This window comes from Neopsephotus bourkii, unplaced genomic scaffold, assembly GCF_033783945.1.
Source record: "Neopsephotus bourkii isolate Nb327-2 ecotype Australia unplaced genomic scaffold, CSIRO-AGI_Nbou_v1 NB_384, whole genome shotgun sequence".
Taxonomy (NCBI): Eukaryota; Metazoa; Chordata; class Aves; order Psittaciformes; family Psittacidae; genus Neopsephotus; species Neopsephotus bourkii.
In genome coordinates, this window is record NW_026900889.1 from 221,840 (window position 1) to 242,463 (window position 20,624).

Genomic DNA, 20,624 nt, shown 5'->3' on the forward strand with positions numbered 1-20,624 from the left:
GAGGAAGGAATGAATGTGTGTGACTGTATGTATGCATGTGCCAGTTAGTGTAGTTGCATCTGTAAATTTCTTAGTATGCTTGCTAAAACTCCTGAGCCCTTTAAGCCTAGGAGATGTAACTAAGACTTCAGGAACCTGCTTGTTGGGCAGTCAATCACATCTAGGATTTTCTGTGTCTAGGGTAGAAGGTAAACCTCCAGAGGTTCATCTCAGAAAGGCTGTTCGTTTGAGCAGATAGGCAAAGAACTCATCAGTTCTGGAGAAATAATAAAAGCCCTGGAGAGGCAGTTGCCCTGGCCTGCTTTTTGATTAAATAAAGCTCGTTCATTCTATTCTTGCTTTTCACCTTTCTTCAGTAGATCAGGTCAGACACTTAACCTTGGAATAAATAGCTGTTAAAATCAAAGCACTATATGGGGCTTAGTTACTGCACAATAGAAAGTTAGAGCCATTCAGAGTAATAAAGAACAAGGCCACTGCCTGATTAAATAGAGCAATTATGAATTCTGAAGAAATTGGGAACCATTTGAAGTCATCAATATCATATTAAGAAGCAAATATTAAAAAGCAAAATTACCCTTTTAAGCAAAAATTGTTTATGTTTTTTACTCCTTTATAAAATAACGATGGAGCTTAAGTCGTGGTTCAGCACATTACAAGTATTGCTGCTTCTGAGAGGTGCCCAATCCCAATAGCTCTTCCTGAGGCAAAACAGCAGGTCTGCTGCTGCTTCCTTAGCCAGAGCATTGCTGGACTTCTGCTGCTGACAGGTGGTTAATTTAGATAAGAGTATGGTCATATGTGCCCTGAAGACAGCAGGTACTGCTGGAGTCAGGCCTTGTGATGCCTGTAGGAGTAGTATCTGCTAGCCAGAGGAGTTGTCACAATCTTCTTTTGAAGTACAGAAATTGAGAATTTACCTAAAAATGATACATGTTTGTAATTGTCTGCACGGTCACTATTTAAGCCACTTGGAAAGACAGTGCTGGGAGGTGAGAGGACAGCACAAAGATCTTTGTAGACAGTATACCTCAGGGAAGGTCACTCTGATCATTCTGATTGAGAAGACTATTGCCATTGGAGAGCTTCAGTAGTTCAGCAGGAATCAAACCTCCTGTGGTATGATTGTCGCATAAGGTACAATAGTCACTACTGCTGAAAGACACATTTGCTATCTCTAAAGATTCCTGAAGCATAAGGAAGTCGCCCTTTCCATGCTGTGGGTGAGAGGAAGAATTCCTTCCCGTGCTGGGGCTCTCAAGGTTGGTGTTAAGTTTTTCAGAGATTTTCAGGCCAACTGTATCATCACCACGGGCTTGTGCAAACAGTAGTCCCAGCCTCACTTCTGTCTCTTCTGCTCTTACATACCTGCTGGGGACGTACTGCTGGCTTGGAACTGAGGCAAATACTAAGCTTTCTTCTGCAGCAGCCAGATTCGTGCTTTCCATAGGTTTCAAGGAAAAAATCTGGGAAATCTGTTCTTGGGTGTTCAGATCAGAAACATCATCTGCAGTCACTTTCTTTGAGTTGCTGGCCTCTTCTCTTCTGAGCTGGCTACAAGCCTCACTAGGTCCAACCCAGTCCTAGGGAAAGGATCAGTAAGTTCAGCACATTTTGCTTAGAGTTGGAACTTGCAAAATAACTGTTCTTTCTATATGGCTTTGGCACAATAATGCAGAGGTTTAGTGCAGATCTACTGGGCAAACAGAGTAATAGGGTAGAGAATCTAGCTGCTAATGTCACAAGAAGTTTTCAAGTTTTCACCTCCGGAATGTACTGCAAGCTGCTCATGTTGCTTTGGCTTTGCAAAGACTGTGTGCACTGCTCCTGTTCAGCATGGGTAGGAGTGACTGACTAGAGGGAGCTTATTTCTAAGGAGAGAGAAGCTGGATAGAAGCTTTGGTGGTGTCACTAGTGTGTGGAGGCAGGACACTGAGAAACTGTAAAGCTTCAGAAAGACTAGAACCATGTCAGTAACTGCTCAGGAGCTAGAATGATTAATCCCCAAGAACAGAAAAGAAAAAAGAAGTGCTTTCCTCATGAATTGAGGATCATAAGAAAGAATTGAAACTTATCTCTTACCTTAAAATTCCCATTGTGCAAATTATAGAGAGGCTGAAAGAAAGCAGCTGGTGTGGGAATGTTGAAGCAGGAGAGGTCTTTTGCCCTGAAGTGAGAAAACAGCACTTCAAATTATAAAAAGCAGAACACAGCAACAGTTTTCCTGGGTTCTGTCTCGATGCTGTAGCACTGTTAGACGAGAGCTCCACACTTACATTATAAAAATTGCACAAGAAGTCCATTTCACAAGGTTTCTGACATCTCCTGCAAGTGTTTGACTCCTGTGCATGTATTTAATGTTTCTAGCCTGAAGCACAGTCATAAACATTCTGAGGAATGCTATATGCTGCAAACTCGGTACTAGTCTATTACTTATTATATGACTAAGCATTTGTTTAGCATATATTATATGACTATGCATTTGTTTAGCACCCAACTTGATCTAAAACAGCATCTCTGGAATTGTTTTAGAGCATTCTAGTTTCATTACGTTTAGACAGAGCAATTCTGCCAGACATCCTAGTCCCTTAATGAGAGTCTATCCTGTAAAAGTATTTTACTATACAGGCATCATGAGTTCTGTTTCTCTAAGTGTGATGTGTAGGTAGCAGAATAATCTGTGTCAAGGCAGCAAAGGAAGAGGTAGGAGATTCACCTTTGCTCTTCCAGCACAAAAAATTGCAGAGGATAATTGAACCAAAGTTCTAGAGACACTTTTGTCTCTGTACAATTTGGTCCCCAAACCTAAGGAGTACTGAATAGGAGTCAGTTCAGTTTGCTTGTATCAGTATTTTGCATACTGACTACTGCCAGCTATGTCACCAGTAGCTTAACTTTTGAAAGTAGTTTAACCACCCTCATGGATTGCTGTGTATTTGCACTTTTATCTACATGAAAACAAGTAATTTCCATGGGTTTAAATTTCTTTAACTCCAAGACAAAGAGACCCTCAACCTGGAGGTTTAGTTGAGTTTGGGTGCCACAGAGGCACTTTGTTCTTTGTAAGGATTGTGTAGTTGGTCATTAACAATCATCAGCCAAGGAACATGTCATATCCCAAGACTGTCAGAAGTACTTTTGAAAATGATTGAGTCTGTGCAGCACAAACAGGAAGCAAGAAGCGTATAAGGACACCTGATTTACCTTCTTCAGGCTGTGCAGGTCAAGGGGAACTTACTGAAGAACTACAACATACCTTGAAGAAAGCTTGCAGTTCCAAAATAAATACAGCAGCATGCCGAAACTCAGAGGAATGAACAAGAACTGCACAGTTCTGGTATTTAGGATCTTTTCAGGTAGTTCTAGAAGAATCAACACAAAAACATTGGCTAAAAAGTCTGGGAGCCAAGACTGAACCCCAAATAACCAAGCAATGCAAATGAAACAGGCTGCTAAAGGCAGCTAGTTTGGATTTGAAAAGCTTCATTTTACCAGGTATCTTCCTTTTTTGAGCATGAGTTCATGAGAAGACATGAATTAAAGTAAAAGCAACATTCTTTGTACCTGCTCTTTGAAACACTGTTGTCTGGCTCCACTCGCTCCACTGACTATGGTACGAATCCTCATTCTCAGAAACCTTGCACCGAACTCGTGCAGCGTAAGCAACGCCACTGCGGAGCTCGGCGGCTTCAATTTCAACCTGGGGCAGTGAACTGGGGGGCGTCTTGTTCAGTGCAATCTGCAAAGCAGTGCAAAGAATTTCTGTAAAGGAGGCTGGGCATGGGATGGTCTTTTAAATACTCTTCCCCTCCCCTCCTTTTCCAAATCTTTTCTCAGGTGCAAGAAGAGGGCCTGTGTGATGACGGGTGACTTCTGAATGCAGGTCCAGGAGAAGATTTACTGACCTTAAGTATTGATGGTTTACATAAAATCTTTCAGCAGTGATGTGGGAAAACAGGCCAGCTTAGAACAGCCAGCTGCCAGGAGGCCCAGAGAGCAAGGCAGTATCAGTGTGTGCTTCATTCAGTTACCTCCCAGGACTTGCTGTACTCCTTATACTGCAACTCATACTGGAGAATTTCGACGAGGTACCAAGGCACACTCCACCATATCTGACACTTGCTGGCAGTGGCATTGCTCTGGATGTTCAAAGGGGGGTCAAGTTTTACTGCAAATAGAGAGGTAGGGTTTTTCACACTATTTGGGACATGAACACCACAGACAGAAATGCGTGATACTAGGCTGAATGAAGTCTTGGAAGATAAACCTGGGTCTAATGAGTTATATTAAGACCAGCAGTAGACCAAATTAGCTTACAGGGTAGGCCAGAACAACTACAGAATGGACATAAATCAATGATAAATCAAATAGCCCCCAGGGATAATCCTGCAAGCAAAGAGCCACCTGGATGTCACATTCTGCTCGTCCAGCATACCCCTAATACAGACAGGAACTGAGATCTCAGATCCTAGAGCATTTCTCTGAGGTACCAGGCCATGGGACATCGAACTAGATCCGTGACTTCGATTCCTCGTGGCTTCATTTCTTAGGAAAAAACCCCACAGCTACAGAGGCAATCCAATTGGGCATCACCATGGCACAAGAAAACATGATGCAAATAAGAAGTACAGTTGAAAGGTACTCCAGGGCCAGCTCTCTCTGAAATCCTGGAAAAGTCAGAATGGAGAGACACTGGGACAGCATCCTTAATGATGAAGTCCACATAGTACATTTTCCAGGGATGAGCAGTCTGGCCTGTTTCCATTATTTTCATTTTGTACTCCAAAGCTGAAGGCAGAGCCTCAACCCACAGCTGCCCTTCTTCATACTTACTGTGCTCACGGGGACTGTACTCTGGAAAGATGATGTACGTGTCATTGCGTCCAAAGAAGTTGCCTTGGAGAGCAACTCTATAACCATCTGTTTCCAAGATCTGGCTGGCTAAATGGATAGTGCAGTAGTACTGGTTCTGCATGCTTTCTCTGGCAGTAAGTCTGCAGCTGGCGTTGTGGCCCTTTGACCAGAGGCTAGAAGAATAAAAGGGCTGAAAGTTTCTTTTAAGTTGTATGATTAAGTGCTTTTCAGTTTATGAAAGATGGGTAGCAGTTTAGCACAGCACCGCGTTCCGGAAGAACACGAACCTCTTCAGTGCAGCCAGCAGAGAAAGCAGTGCTAAAGCTGGCTGGATGGCAGAGCTGAAAAGGGTGGAGGGAACCAGGTTCATAACCTCACTGCTGAGGGCACCGCACCTCCCAGGAGCTACACGTGCAACCCAGTACCTGCCCCCTGCTTCCTCCTGGGAGTGAGAAGGCTGCTGCATGTTGCTGCCAGGAAAGCAGCTGGTACAAAGGGGTTAAAACGGGTGGACAGCTGGTTACAAGCACACAGCACAGAGCTAACAAGTTGTACATTGAAGCCTCTTTCACTCTGAACAAACCGCTGCTGACAGCAGAACACCTCAGAGGTTGGTTTCTTGGTGGTTTGTTCTTTTTTTTTTCTTTCAGCGCTGTTTTTGCTTGTATGAAGGGTTTTTTAATATTCACAAGCTCCAGCACAGCATAACAGATGAATGACGGAAAATATCACCTTGGGGAAATGGCTCCAAAGAACAGTCTCATGTTATTAACTTGTCTAATGCAGCCATTTATCAGCAGATTTGTCGTGCTGCACGTGACCCCACAGTGAACTGGGACACCACAGTTTATCAGCTTGGCTTTTGTTCATAAATTTAAAATCTACTGTAGTTAAGAGTTAGGCTGGTTGTGACTTAACTTTACCAGAATATATGAGGCCTCTAATGGCAGCATGGCTTCCCCTCATGCAATACTAGCCACTGGGAGTTAAGATAACATGCTTACACAATCAAAACTCATTCATCTCAGATTAGCACATCACAGTGCTTATTACCCTATCACCTAGGAAGCCGCTCACCTGATTTCTTCTATTAGAGGAAAAAGTATTCACATAGTATTCTAAATCTGTTACTATAACTCACTAGACTTTCAAAATCCTTTTGCATATATATTAAATCATTTAGATTAAACCCCTAGGGGTTTAATTTCTAGGCAACAATACAAGAAGCAGTTAGAAATTGATTAGGCAGCATCATGTGGGATGGGTTTTGGAAGTGCCCTGATCATGGGGAGCAGAGCCTGGGCTGGGGGACTCTCTGTGCTGAGAGGGGCTGAGCAGATGGATGGGCTGAACCTCTGCTGCATGCGTGCAGCCAATTGTGCTGAACCTCTGCTGCATGCGTGCAGCCAACTGTGCTGAACCTCTGCTGCATGCGTGCAGCCAACTGTGCTGAACCTCTGCTGCATGCGTGCAGCCAACTGTGCTGAACCTCTGCTGCACCCTCCAAGGCAGTGGGACCACAAAAAAAGAGCAGCTTCCAAGGAAGCCACAAGTCTCCTGCTGTGGAGCGAGCAAAGCCCACAGACGGCCCTATCTTTGCTCTTCTTGCCCATGCCAGGGCTGTGGCTGCCATAGCAGCTCTTGGTGCTGTGCTGGTTTTGGCAGGGACAGAATTAATTTTCTTTACAATAGCTGGCATGGAGCTGTGTTTGAATTGGTGCTGAAAACAGTACTGATAACACAGGGATGTTTCAGTTACTGCTGACAGAGCTTATACAGCATCAAGGCTTTTTCTGCTCCTCACCCCACTGCATCAGTGAGCAGGCTGAGGGTGCACAAGGGGTTGGGAGAGGACAGATCTAAGACAGCTGGCCACAACTGACCCCAGGGAGATTCCAGACCATAGGACATCATGCTCAGCATGTAACACTGGGGGAATAAGGAGGAAGTGGGGGAACGTTTGAAGCTATGGTGTTTTCCTTCTCAAGTAACTGTTATGCATGATGAAGCCCTGCTTTCCTAGACATGGCTGCCCACCTGCCTGCAGAGGGAAGGGGTGAATGAATTCCTTGCTTTGCTTGTGCTCACAGCTTTTGCATTACCCATTAAACTGTCTTAAGCTCAGCCCATGAGTTTTCTCACTTTTACGCTTCTGATTCTCGCCCCATTGCGCTGGGGGGGGGGGGGGGTTGGTGCTGGCTTGTGGCTGGGGTTCAACCATGACAGGCTCTTACTTGGTGAAATGCAGGTGGAAAGGTCCCTCTCCCATGGGCTCCTCCATTTCCCACGTGCAGCTCACGGTAGTCACATAGTTATTCAGGCAGCTCAGGCTGCCCTGGAGCTCTGCAGAGGAAGGAGACCAGAGCTGCGTTTGTACATCACCTGACAAGGCCTTGCTTGGTATGTCAAATAAATGCATTTGTTTCTAGTGCTTCCTTTAGTGATACCTCATCTGTCCTTCCTCATGATGCCCCTTCTATTGCACCACACTTCACTGCATGAGATGAGTGTAAGATCTTACGGAAGGGACCTTGGGCACTGGCTAAGATTTTTCTGCTGCACAGCTTGTCCAGTATGTGCTGGGTTCCCCAGGCCTGGCATTACCAGCTGGTACTGGTTCCTGGGACTGGGGAAAGGGCAGTCACAGGATCTTGTGTTGCATACTCTGGGGTCTGTGAATGAAAGATGAGCACATGCATGTGCCCCTTCCCACAGTGGACCTATTCCAGATCTCTTACCTCTCCCTCTTCCTCCACCAAAGAGCAGCACAGAAGCAATGCACAGCTGGAGACACAATTGCCACACATCTCCTCCCATTCCAGACAGTATCTAAAATAGAACAGCCATCAGAAGGAGTTTTGTCAGTATTCATACCAGCAGGTTGAGTATCTGCTGCTGCCAGCCCTGACACAAGCTGACCTTGGGTCTGTCGGACAGGGCACCAACTCAGTTACACAATTTCTTCATTTGCCAGGGGTTATGATCCCTCTTTCAGAAGAAGCTGCAGAAAAGGAGAGAGAAGTGTCAGGGAAGGAGAAAACCCTAAGTTCGGCATTGCCACAAGACCAGATGAGTACAGCCTGGCTATAGAATATGAACGTAGTTTTTAACCAACAAAGGGTCTGAAGCAGTCTAGAATAGGTGTGAGTGAGAAGGAGCCTACGCTTAGCAAGGACTGCAGTATTTTAATCATTAGGACTGCTTTACTGAAGAGATTAAATGAAAATCTGATGGCTACAGTAGCAGGAAATACTCTCAGTTCCAGATTTCACAGAGCATCCCCATCTCAACTTCTTTCCTGGAATTATGCCTGCTTAGAGTGTCCCTTCTCTGAATTAATAGTAAAATAATCACAATGTTTCAGAATCTTGCTGGCTTCCACTTCAGCACCTCTTCATTCATGGGGTTTTCATAAATATCCTGTTTTGCTGCAGACCTTCAGAGTGGGGGTTGTTGAGAGGAAGCATCACCATTAGCTGATTTTAGCTGAGGGAGGCTGGGAGGCATGAAGGCTCTCCTGCTTATCGTTCTAATCAGGGTTGTGTACGATCCCTGTGATAAACGCAGTAAGACTGACTAAATATGAAATAGAGAGAGCTGCATTAAATAGAATTATATATGTGCTTACAAGAACTTGTTCAGGCACACAAACAAATAAATCTAAGTGAAGACAACTAAACCAGGACAGACACTTTCCAGGTAGTTGCTGCTAATTTGATATCTCCTCTCCCCCACAGAAGTTCTTTATTCAGTTCTGCAATGTTTGAAACATGCTGGACATTTCCTGGCTCTCTAATTCACCTGGAAACAAATGAGCATGTTTAAATGCAAGTTTTTGTGTTAGTCATGAATGTGTCATAAATAGGTCATGGACCATGGAATTCTGAAAGGCTTTATCAGAACATTCTTTTGGGAAATAGCACATAACCAGCTGAAAAAGCTCCTGCAGTACATCCATGCCATTGGAGGGGCCAACACACAGCCTGTGGATGAAGATCGATTAGCAGAAATGTTACCACAGGTACACACAGCATTCATAACAGCATTATTAGTTCATCCCTTCTGTTGGGATCCACACTTCTGACAAAAAGTTGCTGTAAAGATGAAAAAAGTTCTGGAAAAGGCTGTAAGAATGATTGAATCCTGGGTAACTCCTCAGAAATGAAGAGCTAAAATGTCTTTAAGTTAATCAAAGGAAAGGCTGAGTAGTAACTTCACCCAGCCACAAGTACCTTTCATGGGAAAAACATTTCAGATATGAGAAAAGTTCTGGAGTTGGTTTTTTGGTGGTGTTCTTGTTTGGGTGAGTTTGGTTTTTCCTTTCAATCGCCTAGAGATGGAAAGAATCCAATAGTTGGATACTGAAGGTAGATACAGCTAAACTGAAACAAAGTGCAGAATTTGGACAAAGGGGAAGTACCTTTATTGCTGGAACCTTTTGCTTTCAGATATGGCCCAAGACCTGTTGTCTAGAAATCTTTGCTAGAGCTCTTAAATAAATCTATTAAATCCTCAGCTCAGATGCTGCAGCAAGGGCACAACTGCAACACCTGGGGACTGGGACAAACTGTCTTCCTAGCCAGGATTGCCTGATGCTATTTTTTGTTCTAATGCCCAGTTTCTGCAACACTGCTGAGGTGTGGGGGAAGGCAGAAAAGCCCTGTGAAAAATGTAGGTGTGGGAAAGGAAGGGAAAAGAACCATCTTCACTCTGCAGAGCCCTGGGAGAGAGCCCTGAAATGATACTCCAGCTATGCAGCCACCAGTGCAAGACTGGCTCAGTACCAGAAGCTGACTGGTGACTCCAAGTTCCCGGTGGTCTCAAGCTGGTTGCAATGGTGTTTCTGTTCTTTCTGCATATTTCCAGGGCAGAGTTGTTCTACCTGTTACTTGCTCCAGGACATGAGGCCTTGCAGCCATGCCTCTCCCCTCCTCACTTACGGTTCCATCAGCTGTCCCAATTTCCAAAAAGTGTTTTCAAGTAATTTTAACCAAAATCTGTACAACACAGATTTTCCAAATGCTCTTATCTGCTTATCAACAGGAAAGGGGATCAAATGTTATTGCTGTGCTTGGTTGTAATACCAGAGAAGCACAAAGTTCTGGCTAACCCCGATGTTAGTGGTCCAGTAGAACACACAGTAAAAATATGAACTTTGACTTTAAGAACTTACAGAGTAAAATAAATTCTTTGACAGACACCACTGGGAGGGGAAGTAATACAAGAAGGTGATGGCAGTCTCAGCATGTGGGTAGCCTAGATATCACCTGGGGTTTAAAGCTCTGCTTTGCTGAGTTGCTAAGGAGAGACTTAGGAATGAGGTTGAGGTAGCCCAAGAGAACTGTAGACAACAGGAGTTGATTTGATGATCATAGGAAGAGTTGAGCTCCTGGTATGGAAGTAGGAGATGACAAGTGGACAGGGAAAAGCTGTCAATGACTTTGAAAGTGGGAAGAAGAAGCTTACATTTGATGTGAAGAATTGTGTAGAAAACATAATGAGTTCAAAGTGACGGACCTTTGGATGAATACAAGACAAGATCAGCTTTACAAACACCTGATAAAACATGAAATTGAAATGTCATGCAAGAGCAAGGATTTCTCATGGACATGTGTGCATAAGATTCTCCAACATGCTCAGGTACCCTTTGATACATGTAATGATATGCCAGCACCCAGCAGACAGCCAGGACTGCTAGGTTCTATCTCACCTCTGCCATCAACTTTTATAGAGAGTAGATAGTTTTGTCAGTGCAATTTTTCTTGTTACAGCTCATTTGTGTGGTCTGACTCGCACCCATGAAGTAAAAGAGCAGCAGGCAATAGTGTGTCTACCAGCAGGCACATCCCTCCACCCACTAAGGTTAGCCCCAAGTGCAGATTCTCCAGAGTGATCCATTGTGCTACCAAGTGTGATTGTTCATCAAGGGCACTCTTTCACTCATCCCTGCTTACAGGAGAATACTTCATAGGCTCTTTAAGAAGAATACAATGACAGATTATCTGCCTCCTGAATACCTTGGCCTCTAAGCACATGTCTGACAGAACTACATCAAGTGCACATAACAGACTCACATGATGAGCATGTGAACTGCTGGAGAATAAGGAAAAGTAGTATGATTTCCTCGTTGGCAGAGATGGTAAGAGAGAACCCCGTAACACCAATCTTTTTCTCCCTTCATCTTTGGAGAGCCATTTTCCTACAGTCTGATGCTCACAAACAGCTATGTGCTTTTAAAGATTGGGCAGACTTGGATCCTAGAGGCTGCTACAGATCGTAATTACTGCAGTAAAGCAATATTTATACACACACATATACATACCAACATTTAAAAAGCGTATTTTTCTTTGCAAAGTCTCAAAGCCGAGGGCTATTTTGGCTGGATTCCTTTACATTCATCTATTTCAGTCAGAGAGGACAACATAAAAATCATTTATTCAAGATGATTCTTCTTTCTGGCACAACCCATATCAGAGTTAATGCAATAGTTGAATTCGTGCTCAGCAAACTTGCAGAACAAAAGTGCAGGGACCCTCTTGTTAATTTTATTGCTCTAGGTTCCCAGAGCAAGAGGCGATACAGAATTCCAGATTTAGGTAAAGAAATCATTTTGCAATATCTTAGCTCAGTAGATGTATCCTATCATTATTTAGAGGCATGCATAGCACAGAAATACATTAACTGTCTTACCAGCTCAAAGGAAGCTTCACTTTTCACACTGCTTCTGCCCCTCGATAGCTTTGGCTATGCGGTTTGATGATCAGGCAGTAGCAGCAGTGGCATAAGAAAGCAGAAGTTACTGTGCCCGATTTTGAAGATAATCTCAAGAACCAATGAAAACCTGCTCAGATTATCAGATTGAGTTCAAGTAGCTGCATCTGCAGTTACTCTTTAGTGATGGAGAAACTGAAGAATTTCTGGTAAAGGGTTAACATTTAAAAGACCAAGTAATTTGCTGAATATAAAAGTACCTGCTTGCAACATTTATATAGTAGAAGGCCAACAGAAGAGCTCTTAAAGTGACCCTAAACCACTTCCTAGCCCTGTATGGATATGAGGCAAGAGTACTTCCATCCAAGGCCTCTACACAACTGCGCTCAGGCACCCGAGGCATCCCTGAGCTGCCCTGTTCTGTACTTCTTCCACAGCCTATTGCTGTACTGTGCTTGAAGGGCCAAAGGCAAACAAGCATTGCAGTACTAACATGTCCAAATCCTAGAGTGTATAAGGGACAGATCTTTCCATACCCTGCTGTAATGCTGCAGTGGTTGTATTATAGTCAGGATCCATCAAGTCTGTTATGTACATGTGCCAGAGAAGGGGATAGGAGAAGCAGGCAAAACACAGACTGAATAACAATCTGCCAGTATTAGTTTTAACAGCCAAGAGAGGAAGGCAGGGGCTGTGCAGAAATGAGGACAGACACTTCCAAATTGGTACTACAGGTTGAGTTATGGTGCTTCTCCCAGTACCCGCTTTTCAGCGTTCCCCCTCCAGTAAGACTCCTGCCAACTACCACGAGGCCTCATGGTTACTCATCTAAGGTTTATTTTTTATTGTTACAGCAGGCTTGAACAGGAGCAGAAATTGAAAACCCCTAAAATGCAAGCAGCCTTCAGAGCATCATGTAGACAAATAACAGCTGCTGCCTCAAAGCTGCCCAGATGCTTGCAGTTCACCCTGCTGCAGCAAAAGACATCTTGTCTCCTGTAGAGACAAACTGTATCCTCCCTGCCTACTGCTGCAGGTCACCATAAAGATGCAATGGCTGTGTAAGACACACATCTTTTATAATATTCTGCCTATAGGGCAGACAGGAAAAGATCGTTACAGGAGTTCAGCAGCAGTTTGGTTCAAATGGCAAAGCAAGACGTTCTTCTTCAGTTTCCTTTCATGTTACTATTCCAAACTACAGAGCAGTATATACAACACGAACATCACAGCTCTCTGCAGTTGCCTTTTTTCATACTTCCTCCATGCCCAGGCCATTCACTGAACTCCTGTCCCCGACTGTTGTAAATACTGAGCAAAGCGCAGGAGAGCACAGCCACCTAAAGGCTTTATCTGCATGGGTGGTGCTGCTGGCATCCTCTTGCTACCTCACCCCACTGCTCAGTGCATGACCAACCTCACCTCTGCAAGGCTTAGGTTAGATCACCTGGTTACCTGAGCATGGCAGGAGCAGCTGAACAGAGTCAGCTGCAGGCTGCGTATTGCAACTGTTGTTTTAAGCAGGCCTGCTGGCTGGAGCAGCAAAACAGCAACTGCTCTTACAACACGATTGTCATCACTCTGTCTGTGCTTCATGCTGCTGTTCAGGAATGTGCCACTGCGCGTTTCTGAGGACACAGAAGGGTGGAGTGAGACCTTTTAGAGACAGCTTGTTTGAGAGCCCAGGAGGCCTCCCCAGAACCCACAGCAGTGGGCTTGCTCTGCCACCAACATCCCTAGCATTCCTGCAGGCACAGCCTTTCCAAAGCAGATACAGCTCGGTCAGGGACATGTGCAGTTTGCTGCTAGAAGCCATGGGAAAAAAGCCCACCTCCAACCCCTCCGCATCCACAATGTCAACAACTCATTGGTCAAAGCTTAATTGTTACAACCACTTCAAAGGGAACAGTCTCCCCTACTTTAGTATCCTTATACCATGTATCAAAGCGAGTTCTTCTCTGCCCATGAAGTCTGCCTTCTAGGGTGATCAGAGGCAACTTCTAGGCCAAGGTAGCACCAAACCACCACAAGCTACCAGATGTGCAGCTAGGTAGTGTTGCAGTAACAAAACAGCTCCTTCAGCAGTTCTGGGGCCAACGATACTCACAGAAATAAGGAGCACACAGAATTAAGGGGCCCAAGGAAAGCTAGGCAAGTATCCCCTCTTCCCTTAAGCAGCCTGAGGTCAGTTACCACAATGTAGTTTCTGAGATGCAAATAACTGCAAGATGAGCAGCAGAAGACTGTGCTACAGACCATCAGAGATGCTTCTGCTCAGTACACATTTGCTGGACATAAGCGCAGCGTGAGCAGACCTTGTAAGACAGTGCATGGCAGGATCAGCTCATCAGTAAGGAAGTGGAGTTGGCTTAGTCCTCTGCTGCCTCGTGAAGGGCATGCAGGGTACTTGCAGCACAGCAGGAAGGACACATAAACATGCTGACAATACCTTCCCACGAGAAAAATGGAAAATAAGGAGAGAAGAAACCAAAAATAGCCCCACTATCTTGGAGCAGCGCTCAGGAAGCCCCTAAGCTAGGGGTATATTGAGGGAGTAACAACAATATGGGCAAAGCTAAGCCCAGTAGGTTCAAAATCACAACAGCCATGGTCCTACTATGTTTTATAATCAAACCAGGGACATGGATGCATAGAAAAACTCTGCCAGCACTCACCTGTGAAAGGAAAAGCTTCTCTTCATTACAGTGCTCCCTCTTGTTTAGGAAGCTGTGGTGCTGGCTAAAGTCTTGGGTGAGAGATGGGGGAGAGAGAAGAGTTTATTGGTATCACAGCAACAACAGATTATAACTGCACTGGAAACATACATCATTCACCACAAAGTTTCTCTCAGTATGAGATCTCCTGGACACAAGCAGCCCATGGGTCAGGAGCACTATGCCTACAGAAGATTCATTCAGCATCAGTATTACAGTGACTTTTAAAGACAATTATCTTAGACAAAACAGAGCTATAGAGATGACAGACAGAAATATATTTACGGTTACAGTGCAAATAGCGATTTCATGCTTGGCTTTATTAGCTAGCAGAGATTGCTCAAAATCTGGGCTACTGACCTGTTGACTGCAGCAGACCAGGTCCAAGGCAGAAGACGGAGCTGCAGGCACGTCCAGGTAGTACAACACTTCTGAAATTTCTGCATAGCTCTAAAAGCTGCTCAATGTTTCAGTTAATGTGCTTGGAAAATGCTGGGAGAGATGATGCTGCAGCAGAAGAGCACCATAGCAAGAGTTTGCCTGGAATTACATGTTTTTGAAGACTTTTCATTAGCAAACTCCACCTGGAAAGGCAAAGTGTTCCTGGAGCCTAAGCAGTGTTTGCTCTCTTGGCCACAGCCTTCTGTGATGATTATATTAGAACTGGGTTTGATCACACCCCATGGTCAGGGCTAGGACCCTCTATAATTAACCAATGATTACAGCTGGGTTTAAAGAGCCAAAGATACTAGTAAGAGAAGTAATACCACCTGTGTTGTTGGGAAAGGGTAGGGGAACTTTAATGTAACAAACATACTTGGCATGGGTTATGCTTCTAAGATTCCATCTGCATCCAAACTCTCAAGTCATGTGATAACACCAGGGAAAATAATTTTAAGTTTTGTTGTACTCTTTATAAGGTCACCATCAAAAACAATTGCACATATACATAAGCCAAGGGGTGATTTTCAAGGTACAGTTCTTTTTCTGCCATTAAAAAGGGGGTGGGGGGGGGAGGGATAGAAATAATTAAATCAATAACGTCAAGTGTGAGGCATGAACAGAATAAGGGGCAGTAGAAATAGGCAGATGTATTTCTATGCACCTAACAGTTTTCAGCAGCATGCAATCCCGCTTACATGCAGTAAATTTTGCTTCTCTTACGCATTTTTCTAACACTGCTTCTGGCACAGTATGGAAAAGGCTGAACACTCTTGTTATAAGGCAACATCAAGTCCTTAGCTTGTCTGTGCTCCACTGGCAGGGCTGTCAGAGCCACAGGAGACCCACTGCTTGACATAGCTCCGTGGAAAATCCTCCCCCTCCTGCTCAAGAGAGATGGACCCATACTTGGAATGACTGTTTTGCTCAAATTCACAGTCAACTGGACTCCCACAGTCCGAGTCCACAAAGCCACTGTCAATAGTGTCCAAATCTACGCAGATCACAGGGTAACTGTCACCAGGCCTTGCAATGTGAGGGAGGGAGTCACAGGAACCTTCACTGTAGGAAACACTTTCACCATCAGGAGAAGGCAGAGAACCTGGATTTTCCAAATCCCACTGATCAGGCTGCAAGCAAAGGACTTCTAGGATGCTCCCCATCCTTCCTTCCAAAGTCTTTTCTACTTGCTGGTGAGCTGGGACATTTGTACTCTGCAGGTGGTCTGTAGACACAGAGCCTGAAGCAAGTATTTTGTCTTGAGTGCTCAGGTCAGCCAGAGGCAAGTCACTGGCTATCTTTCTGTCTTCATCATCAACATTAACCTTGGGATAACCAGTTTCTCCAGCACTATCCTCCTCCCTGGTATGCTCATGGTCCCTGTACACACGATTACAGTTGCATTGGCAATTACAAGGCGTGAATTCATCAGCCACAGTCACAGTATCCATGAACAAATGCCCGTATGACTGGTCCTGAGTCCCACTAGAGAGTAGGGACTGGCCATCCTGACCTGGGGCAGTCAGACACGACACACAGGGCTTGCAAGGCAGATCTCTTCTCATCTCATGCAGCTCCTCCCGTGAGGTGCTGTTGGAAGTACGCATGGTGTAAACTTCTAGGACTTCTGGAAGGACTATCCCCCATTCAAAGAAATCAAAAGTGATTTTTGAATGGGGTGCACCAACCCACTTCTGCACAAAGGGACATAGAGGGAGAGAGGGAGGGGAAGAGAGCAGTTAGTGTCATCACGTTTGAGGTTCTACAGAAATTACCAAAGTTCTTACAGCTTTAGAGGCAAAGTCAAACTGTAAAAATCCCTGACTCCTCAAAGCGAGCAGGGTATGAGATGCTGCTGTCACCACACGCAGCAGCTGCAGGTGAACTGACCTAACTGATTGACAATGATTAACTCCGAGAGGTTTGTGTGGCTTTGCAGTTTCCTCCATGCTGCAAAGAATGCCACTGCCCATGGCAGCATTCCTTTGTGCATCAGCCAGCGGTCCCAGGCCACCATGTCTCCTCTGCCCTCTTGTCCTGAACACTGCTTCTCTCAGGAAGGATGGTCAGCTTCCCACCAGGTGTGCTGTGCTGGCACCCGACAACACAGCCCTGCTTTGTCACTTCCCTCACCCGAGTTCCCTGGGAAGGGGATCAAGGCAAGGCTGCTCCCAATCTTCTCTGTGCAACCATGCCCCAGACCAACCTTTTCTCCCACAGTGACAAGAAGGAAGCAGGAATAGGCAGGGGATGGAGACCTCAAAGAGCTGTAACCACTGCCTCTGCAGATTACTCTTACTGAGATGATTAGGGAGTGCCGCACACTGAATCTTGCCCTTCTGTATCACCATTAGTATTACATTCTGCCCTGTATTACCTCTAGGTCATGAGCCCCTTGCATTCAGTCACATGTGTGAGTAAAGGCACCTCTGGGTTTCTCTGATCTAAGAACCAAGTAAAAGTTTCTGTTCTTTTAGAAGTCACTGAATCAGACACTCAGACCACAACAAGCTTTAGGCATGTGTCACTAATAAATGCCAGTCCCACTAGAGGATTCTGCAGTCCAAAGGCTGGGCTCACCCCAGACTCAAGACTTGGTTCTGCTCCCTGTCTGAGACTTGCCTAATGGCTGAGCGGAGTCCAGGCCTACCTAAGTGCACCACTTTCTGCTCTGTGATCGATTGATGGCTTGGCTTCATGAATGAAGTTTTGGGAAGGGCTTTACCCACGCTTACTACAAGCATGATGAGGGCTAAAAGGGCAATGTGGGATAGGCAAATCCTGTTGGAAAAGGTTGCTTGGTTACATAGGATGTTGCCGAACAAGACTATCATCTCCTGGGTCAATCTCTTACTATTGCAACCACACAACAGCAGCAGTGTAAAACATCTAGGCAGGATTCTGACTTAGAGGCATTCAGTCATAAGCATGCAGATGGTAGCCTCCTGCCCTGTGTAACATTGGTAACAACACTGGGCTTCATAAACACAGTGAAGGCTTCTGACAGAGCTGCATGAGAGCTGTGTGTTGCCACTGCTGCCAGACTGCCTTAATCCTATCAGCCTCCTGCACAAATCGCACTCAGCGTAACTAGACATGAGCAAAGAATTTGGGAAGAGAACATCTTCACACAGCCTATTACCCTCTGAGACAGAGCATGGGAGTCTTCATTACAGTAGGAAGCACCAAGTCTATTTTAATTTATTTTTAACCTAAGCAATGAAGACCTTATTATTAAAACTGTAATGGACAGAAAGGTATCTGAGGTGCAAAAGGCTATTTGAAGAAACAGCAGGAAATGCCTTTGTAAAGCTCCTGCCTAACATGATCTTGTGTACACACAAGAGTAAACAATGTTTCTCTGCCTTCCCTTCTCTCTTTAGGTCTTAACTTTTCCTATAACATTTTCACTGCTTCCTACCCAGTCCAGGACTCTTGTCTGCAGAGCATCACTACTGTAATTTGCTGATCATTATTCACAGACATAACCTAACCACTTGCTCTGGGGCAGGCAGGGTGCAGCTGAACAGGCCCTGCATCAACTGGTTTCTTGCCAGCTGAAAGGGATGAGTCTGTTCATGTATTAGTGATGTCACCACATCCTCTGACAGCCCCAGCGGGTGCATCTTGTGCTGTGGCTGTGGGGGCAACAGCGCAAGATGCTGTGCTGCTTTCACCTGCACATTTATTAAGAAGCAACTGAAGCTCAATCCCTTCTCAGCAGCACTGAACAGTGCAATTAGCAAGAATGTAATGCCCACAGAACAGAGAACCCCTATATGGCTTCAACCCGAGAGGAGCGTGGCTCTTGGCATGCAGGGTGCTTCCACTTCTATTGTGAGCACTAGAGAGCCTGTGACACTCAGGAATTCCCACAGAGTCCACCTGGTCTTGGATCGTTTCCCCAGGAGCAACCAGTGCCACTTGCCTCACAAGAGGATGCAAGTGCCCCTCTGGAGCAGATATGGGAAGCCATAATAAGGCTGAAAGAGGAAGGCAGGCAGGAAGGGAGGCAGCCGCTGCCAACTTCAGCTTGAATGGCAACTCTCCAAGACTACTTGCTTAACCTAACTGCAAACATCAGCCATACAGCAGTGGGAAAGTACATGAAGATCATAAGGGCTCAGATGGTGTTCCTTTCCCAGAGGGTCTAAGAAAAAGCAGAAACAAAAAGCAGATAGTGAAGTGTCTCAGGTCAGTGCTGCTGTAGCAACAGGAACTTGTTCAGAAAGAGGCAGTGAAGTCTGCACTGACATGACAGAAATTTACAGTTTCATAATGGCATCGTGAGCTGCTGTTCAGCTTAATACAACCATTATTTATGGATGCTCAGTGGTTTTAGTTTTGTAGCCTAAGAACTCCAGCAAACTCTGCAGTCTTTGCAAACCATTTTGCCACATAAGCAAGTTTGGCTGTTGTTAAATAGGAAGAGAATTTGGGAAGGCTAGGCAAGGTTACTCAAAGACACTTCCTGTACAGGGAGGCAGCTGCACTGTACTATCACACAGCAGTTATCTGCCCACAGAGCTCTAGCCATTTTTCTAGGATGATATGCAGAGCTACTGTCTGTACGAGTGACTCTTCAGAGGAAACTACAAGTCTTGATGTTGAGCTCATGTCATGGGCAGAGGCTGGAGTAAGAGATGGCTCTACAGTGAAGTCTGCTCCATGGCCTTGATGCAGCGCGGGACTGGAGCTTTGGAAAAATCCCAGTTACTGTCCTGGTATCTCTTTGTCCACTCCCTTCAGGTTTCCAGGCTTCACAGATTATATATGAGCTCAGCTCACCCACTGAAACCTACAGGGAATAAGCAGCACGGATGTGACATAAAGGCCTTCATGGCACAGAGTAAACACTGGAGTGCTAGTCCTTATATCTGGAACTGTTTGGTATTCCCTTGAGATAGATTCCACCTCCCACTGCTCTAATAAGAACCCCTTGCCCAGGACAGCATGATGGGATTTTTAGTTTAATTTTGACATGTGCTCCATTTGCTTGTGTAGCCCATTAATACCTTGAAATCTCCATTATGCACCAGGTAAAGTGGTTTGAAAAAGGGAGCAGGGTCTGGGATGCAAGCCATCTTCTTCCATAATCTGGAAGAGAAAAGAGAAAGGCTTTGTGGTTAAGTACACATTACAGATGCAAAACAAGGGATTTCCAGGTCTGATTCAGGCAGTTGCAGTCACCTGCCCAGCCTCACTGGCCTCACAAGTTAGCAGGTGGCTGAGGATCCAAGGATGTCTTGTGCTATCAGAGCCATCTAATGGCCTTTCTTGTGAGCCTCACAAGAGGTGGGCCTCAGCCCTCAAGGCTTGTGCACACAATATTCACGCTAAGGAAAGAGGTTTTTCTTTCCTTCCTGGAAAGGCACAAGCTGCTGGAAATGCATTTTCCCCTCACTCTCCCCCTAGTCTGCATCTCCAGGCCAGAACTCTGCCCTGTGCGCTTCTTAGTGTACAGGGGCTGTGCCAGCTCTGTGGTGCAGCAGCCCAGCACCATTCCCGCTGTGCTGCAGGCACCCCATCCCTCTGCAATGGCACCTGACCCTCTGAAAATTAGGGAGCCTTCAGCCAGCATTGAGCAGCCTGGGTCAGCTCTGCAAAGGGACAGGCCAGCCATGGCTATTGCTCCTGTCTGGCAAATGCAGAGCACAGACAGGATCAGGAGAACAGCCCAGGAAGCTGGGTAGCCCCTTCTCATCCCCATGTGCTATTGTCTTGTCCCAGCCAGCTGAATAGCAGCAGAGTCCCAAAGAAAAGCAAGGTGCTCTTGGCAGTACATCAGCTGGAGACCATACTTTCCTGTCTGTGCATGGATACACAAGATGCAAAGAAGGCTGCATGTGAATAATCCACCTATAGCAACATAATTGTAGTATTTACTCCAGCTTCCTGAAGCAT

General features: G+C 45.3%; 2 protein-coding genes and 1 long non-coding RNA gene across 7 annotated transcripts in view; all 3 read right to left on the minus strand.

Moving 5' to 3' along the window:
- LOC133210033 (interleukin-9 receptor-like) lies at window positions 1–14,779 on the minus strand. Of its 2 annotated transcripts, none has more exons than XM_061349076.1 (9): window positions 14,640–14,779; window positions 7,593–7,683; window positions 7,089–7,197; window positions 4,834–5,027; window positions 4,032–4,168; window positions 3,565–3,739; window positions 3,257–3,362; window positions 2,083–2,167; window positions 1–1,583 (listed from the first exon to the last, which is right to left on the minus strand). In XM_061349076.1, the coding sequence occupies exons 2-9, from the start codon at window positions 7,669–7,671 to the stop codon at window positions 1,032–1,034; spliced, it is 1,437 nt and encodes a 478-aa protein (XP_061205060.1). In that variant the 5' UTR covers window positions 7,672–7,683; window positions 14,640–14,779; the 3' UTR covers window positions 1–1,031. The 2 variants fall into 2 exon arrangements, with proteins under 2 accessions (XP_061205060.1, XP_061205058.1); XM_061349074.1 differs by lacking the exon at window positions 14,640–14,779 and adding an exon at window positions 11,545–12,812.
- Window positions 6,008–6,438, minus strand: LOC133210009 (uncharacterized). Its single transcript, XR_009724830.1, has 2 exons — window positions 6,310–6,438; window positions 6,008–6,207 (listed from the first exon to the last, which is right to left on the minus strand). It is a non-coding gene; the product is annotated as an uncharacterized LOC133210009 (long non-coding RNA).
- IL21R (interleukin 21 receptor) overlaps window positions 14,325–20,624 on the minus strand; it is a 16,349-nt gene continuing 10,049 nt past the window's right edge. For all 4 annotated transcript variants that reach the window (XM_061349072.1, XM_061349073.1, XM_061349070.1 and 1 more), the window contains exons 9-10: window positions 19,736–19,817; window positions 14,325–16,414 (exon numbers count right to left, since the gene is read on the minus strand). In XM_061349072.1, coding sequence (XP_061205056.1) covers window positions 15,518–16,414; window positions 19,736–19,817 — 979 coding nt within the window. In that variant the 3' untranslated portion in view covers window positions 14,325–15,517. The remainder of the gene's footprint in view (window positions 16,415–19,735; window positions 19,818–20,624) is intronic.

What these genes read in the sequence shown, in the direction of transcription:
- LOC133210033 (XM_061349076.1), bottom strand. Translation starts at nt 7,671, where the DNA reads ATGGGAGGAGATGTGTGGCAATTGTGTCTCCAGCTGTGCATTGCTTCT. An exon ending in TTCCACCTGCATTTCACCAA is followed by an intron (nt 5,028 to 7,088) that starts GTAAGAGCCTGT and finishes TTATTCTTCTAG; the next exon opens with CCTCTGGTCAAAGGGCCACA. An exon ending in TGCACAATGGGAATTTTAAG is followed by an intron (nt 1,584 to 2,082) that starts GTAAGAGATAAG and finishes TCCTTTCCCTAG; the next exon opens with GACTGGGTTGGACCTAGTGA.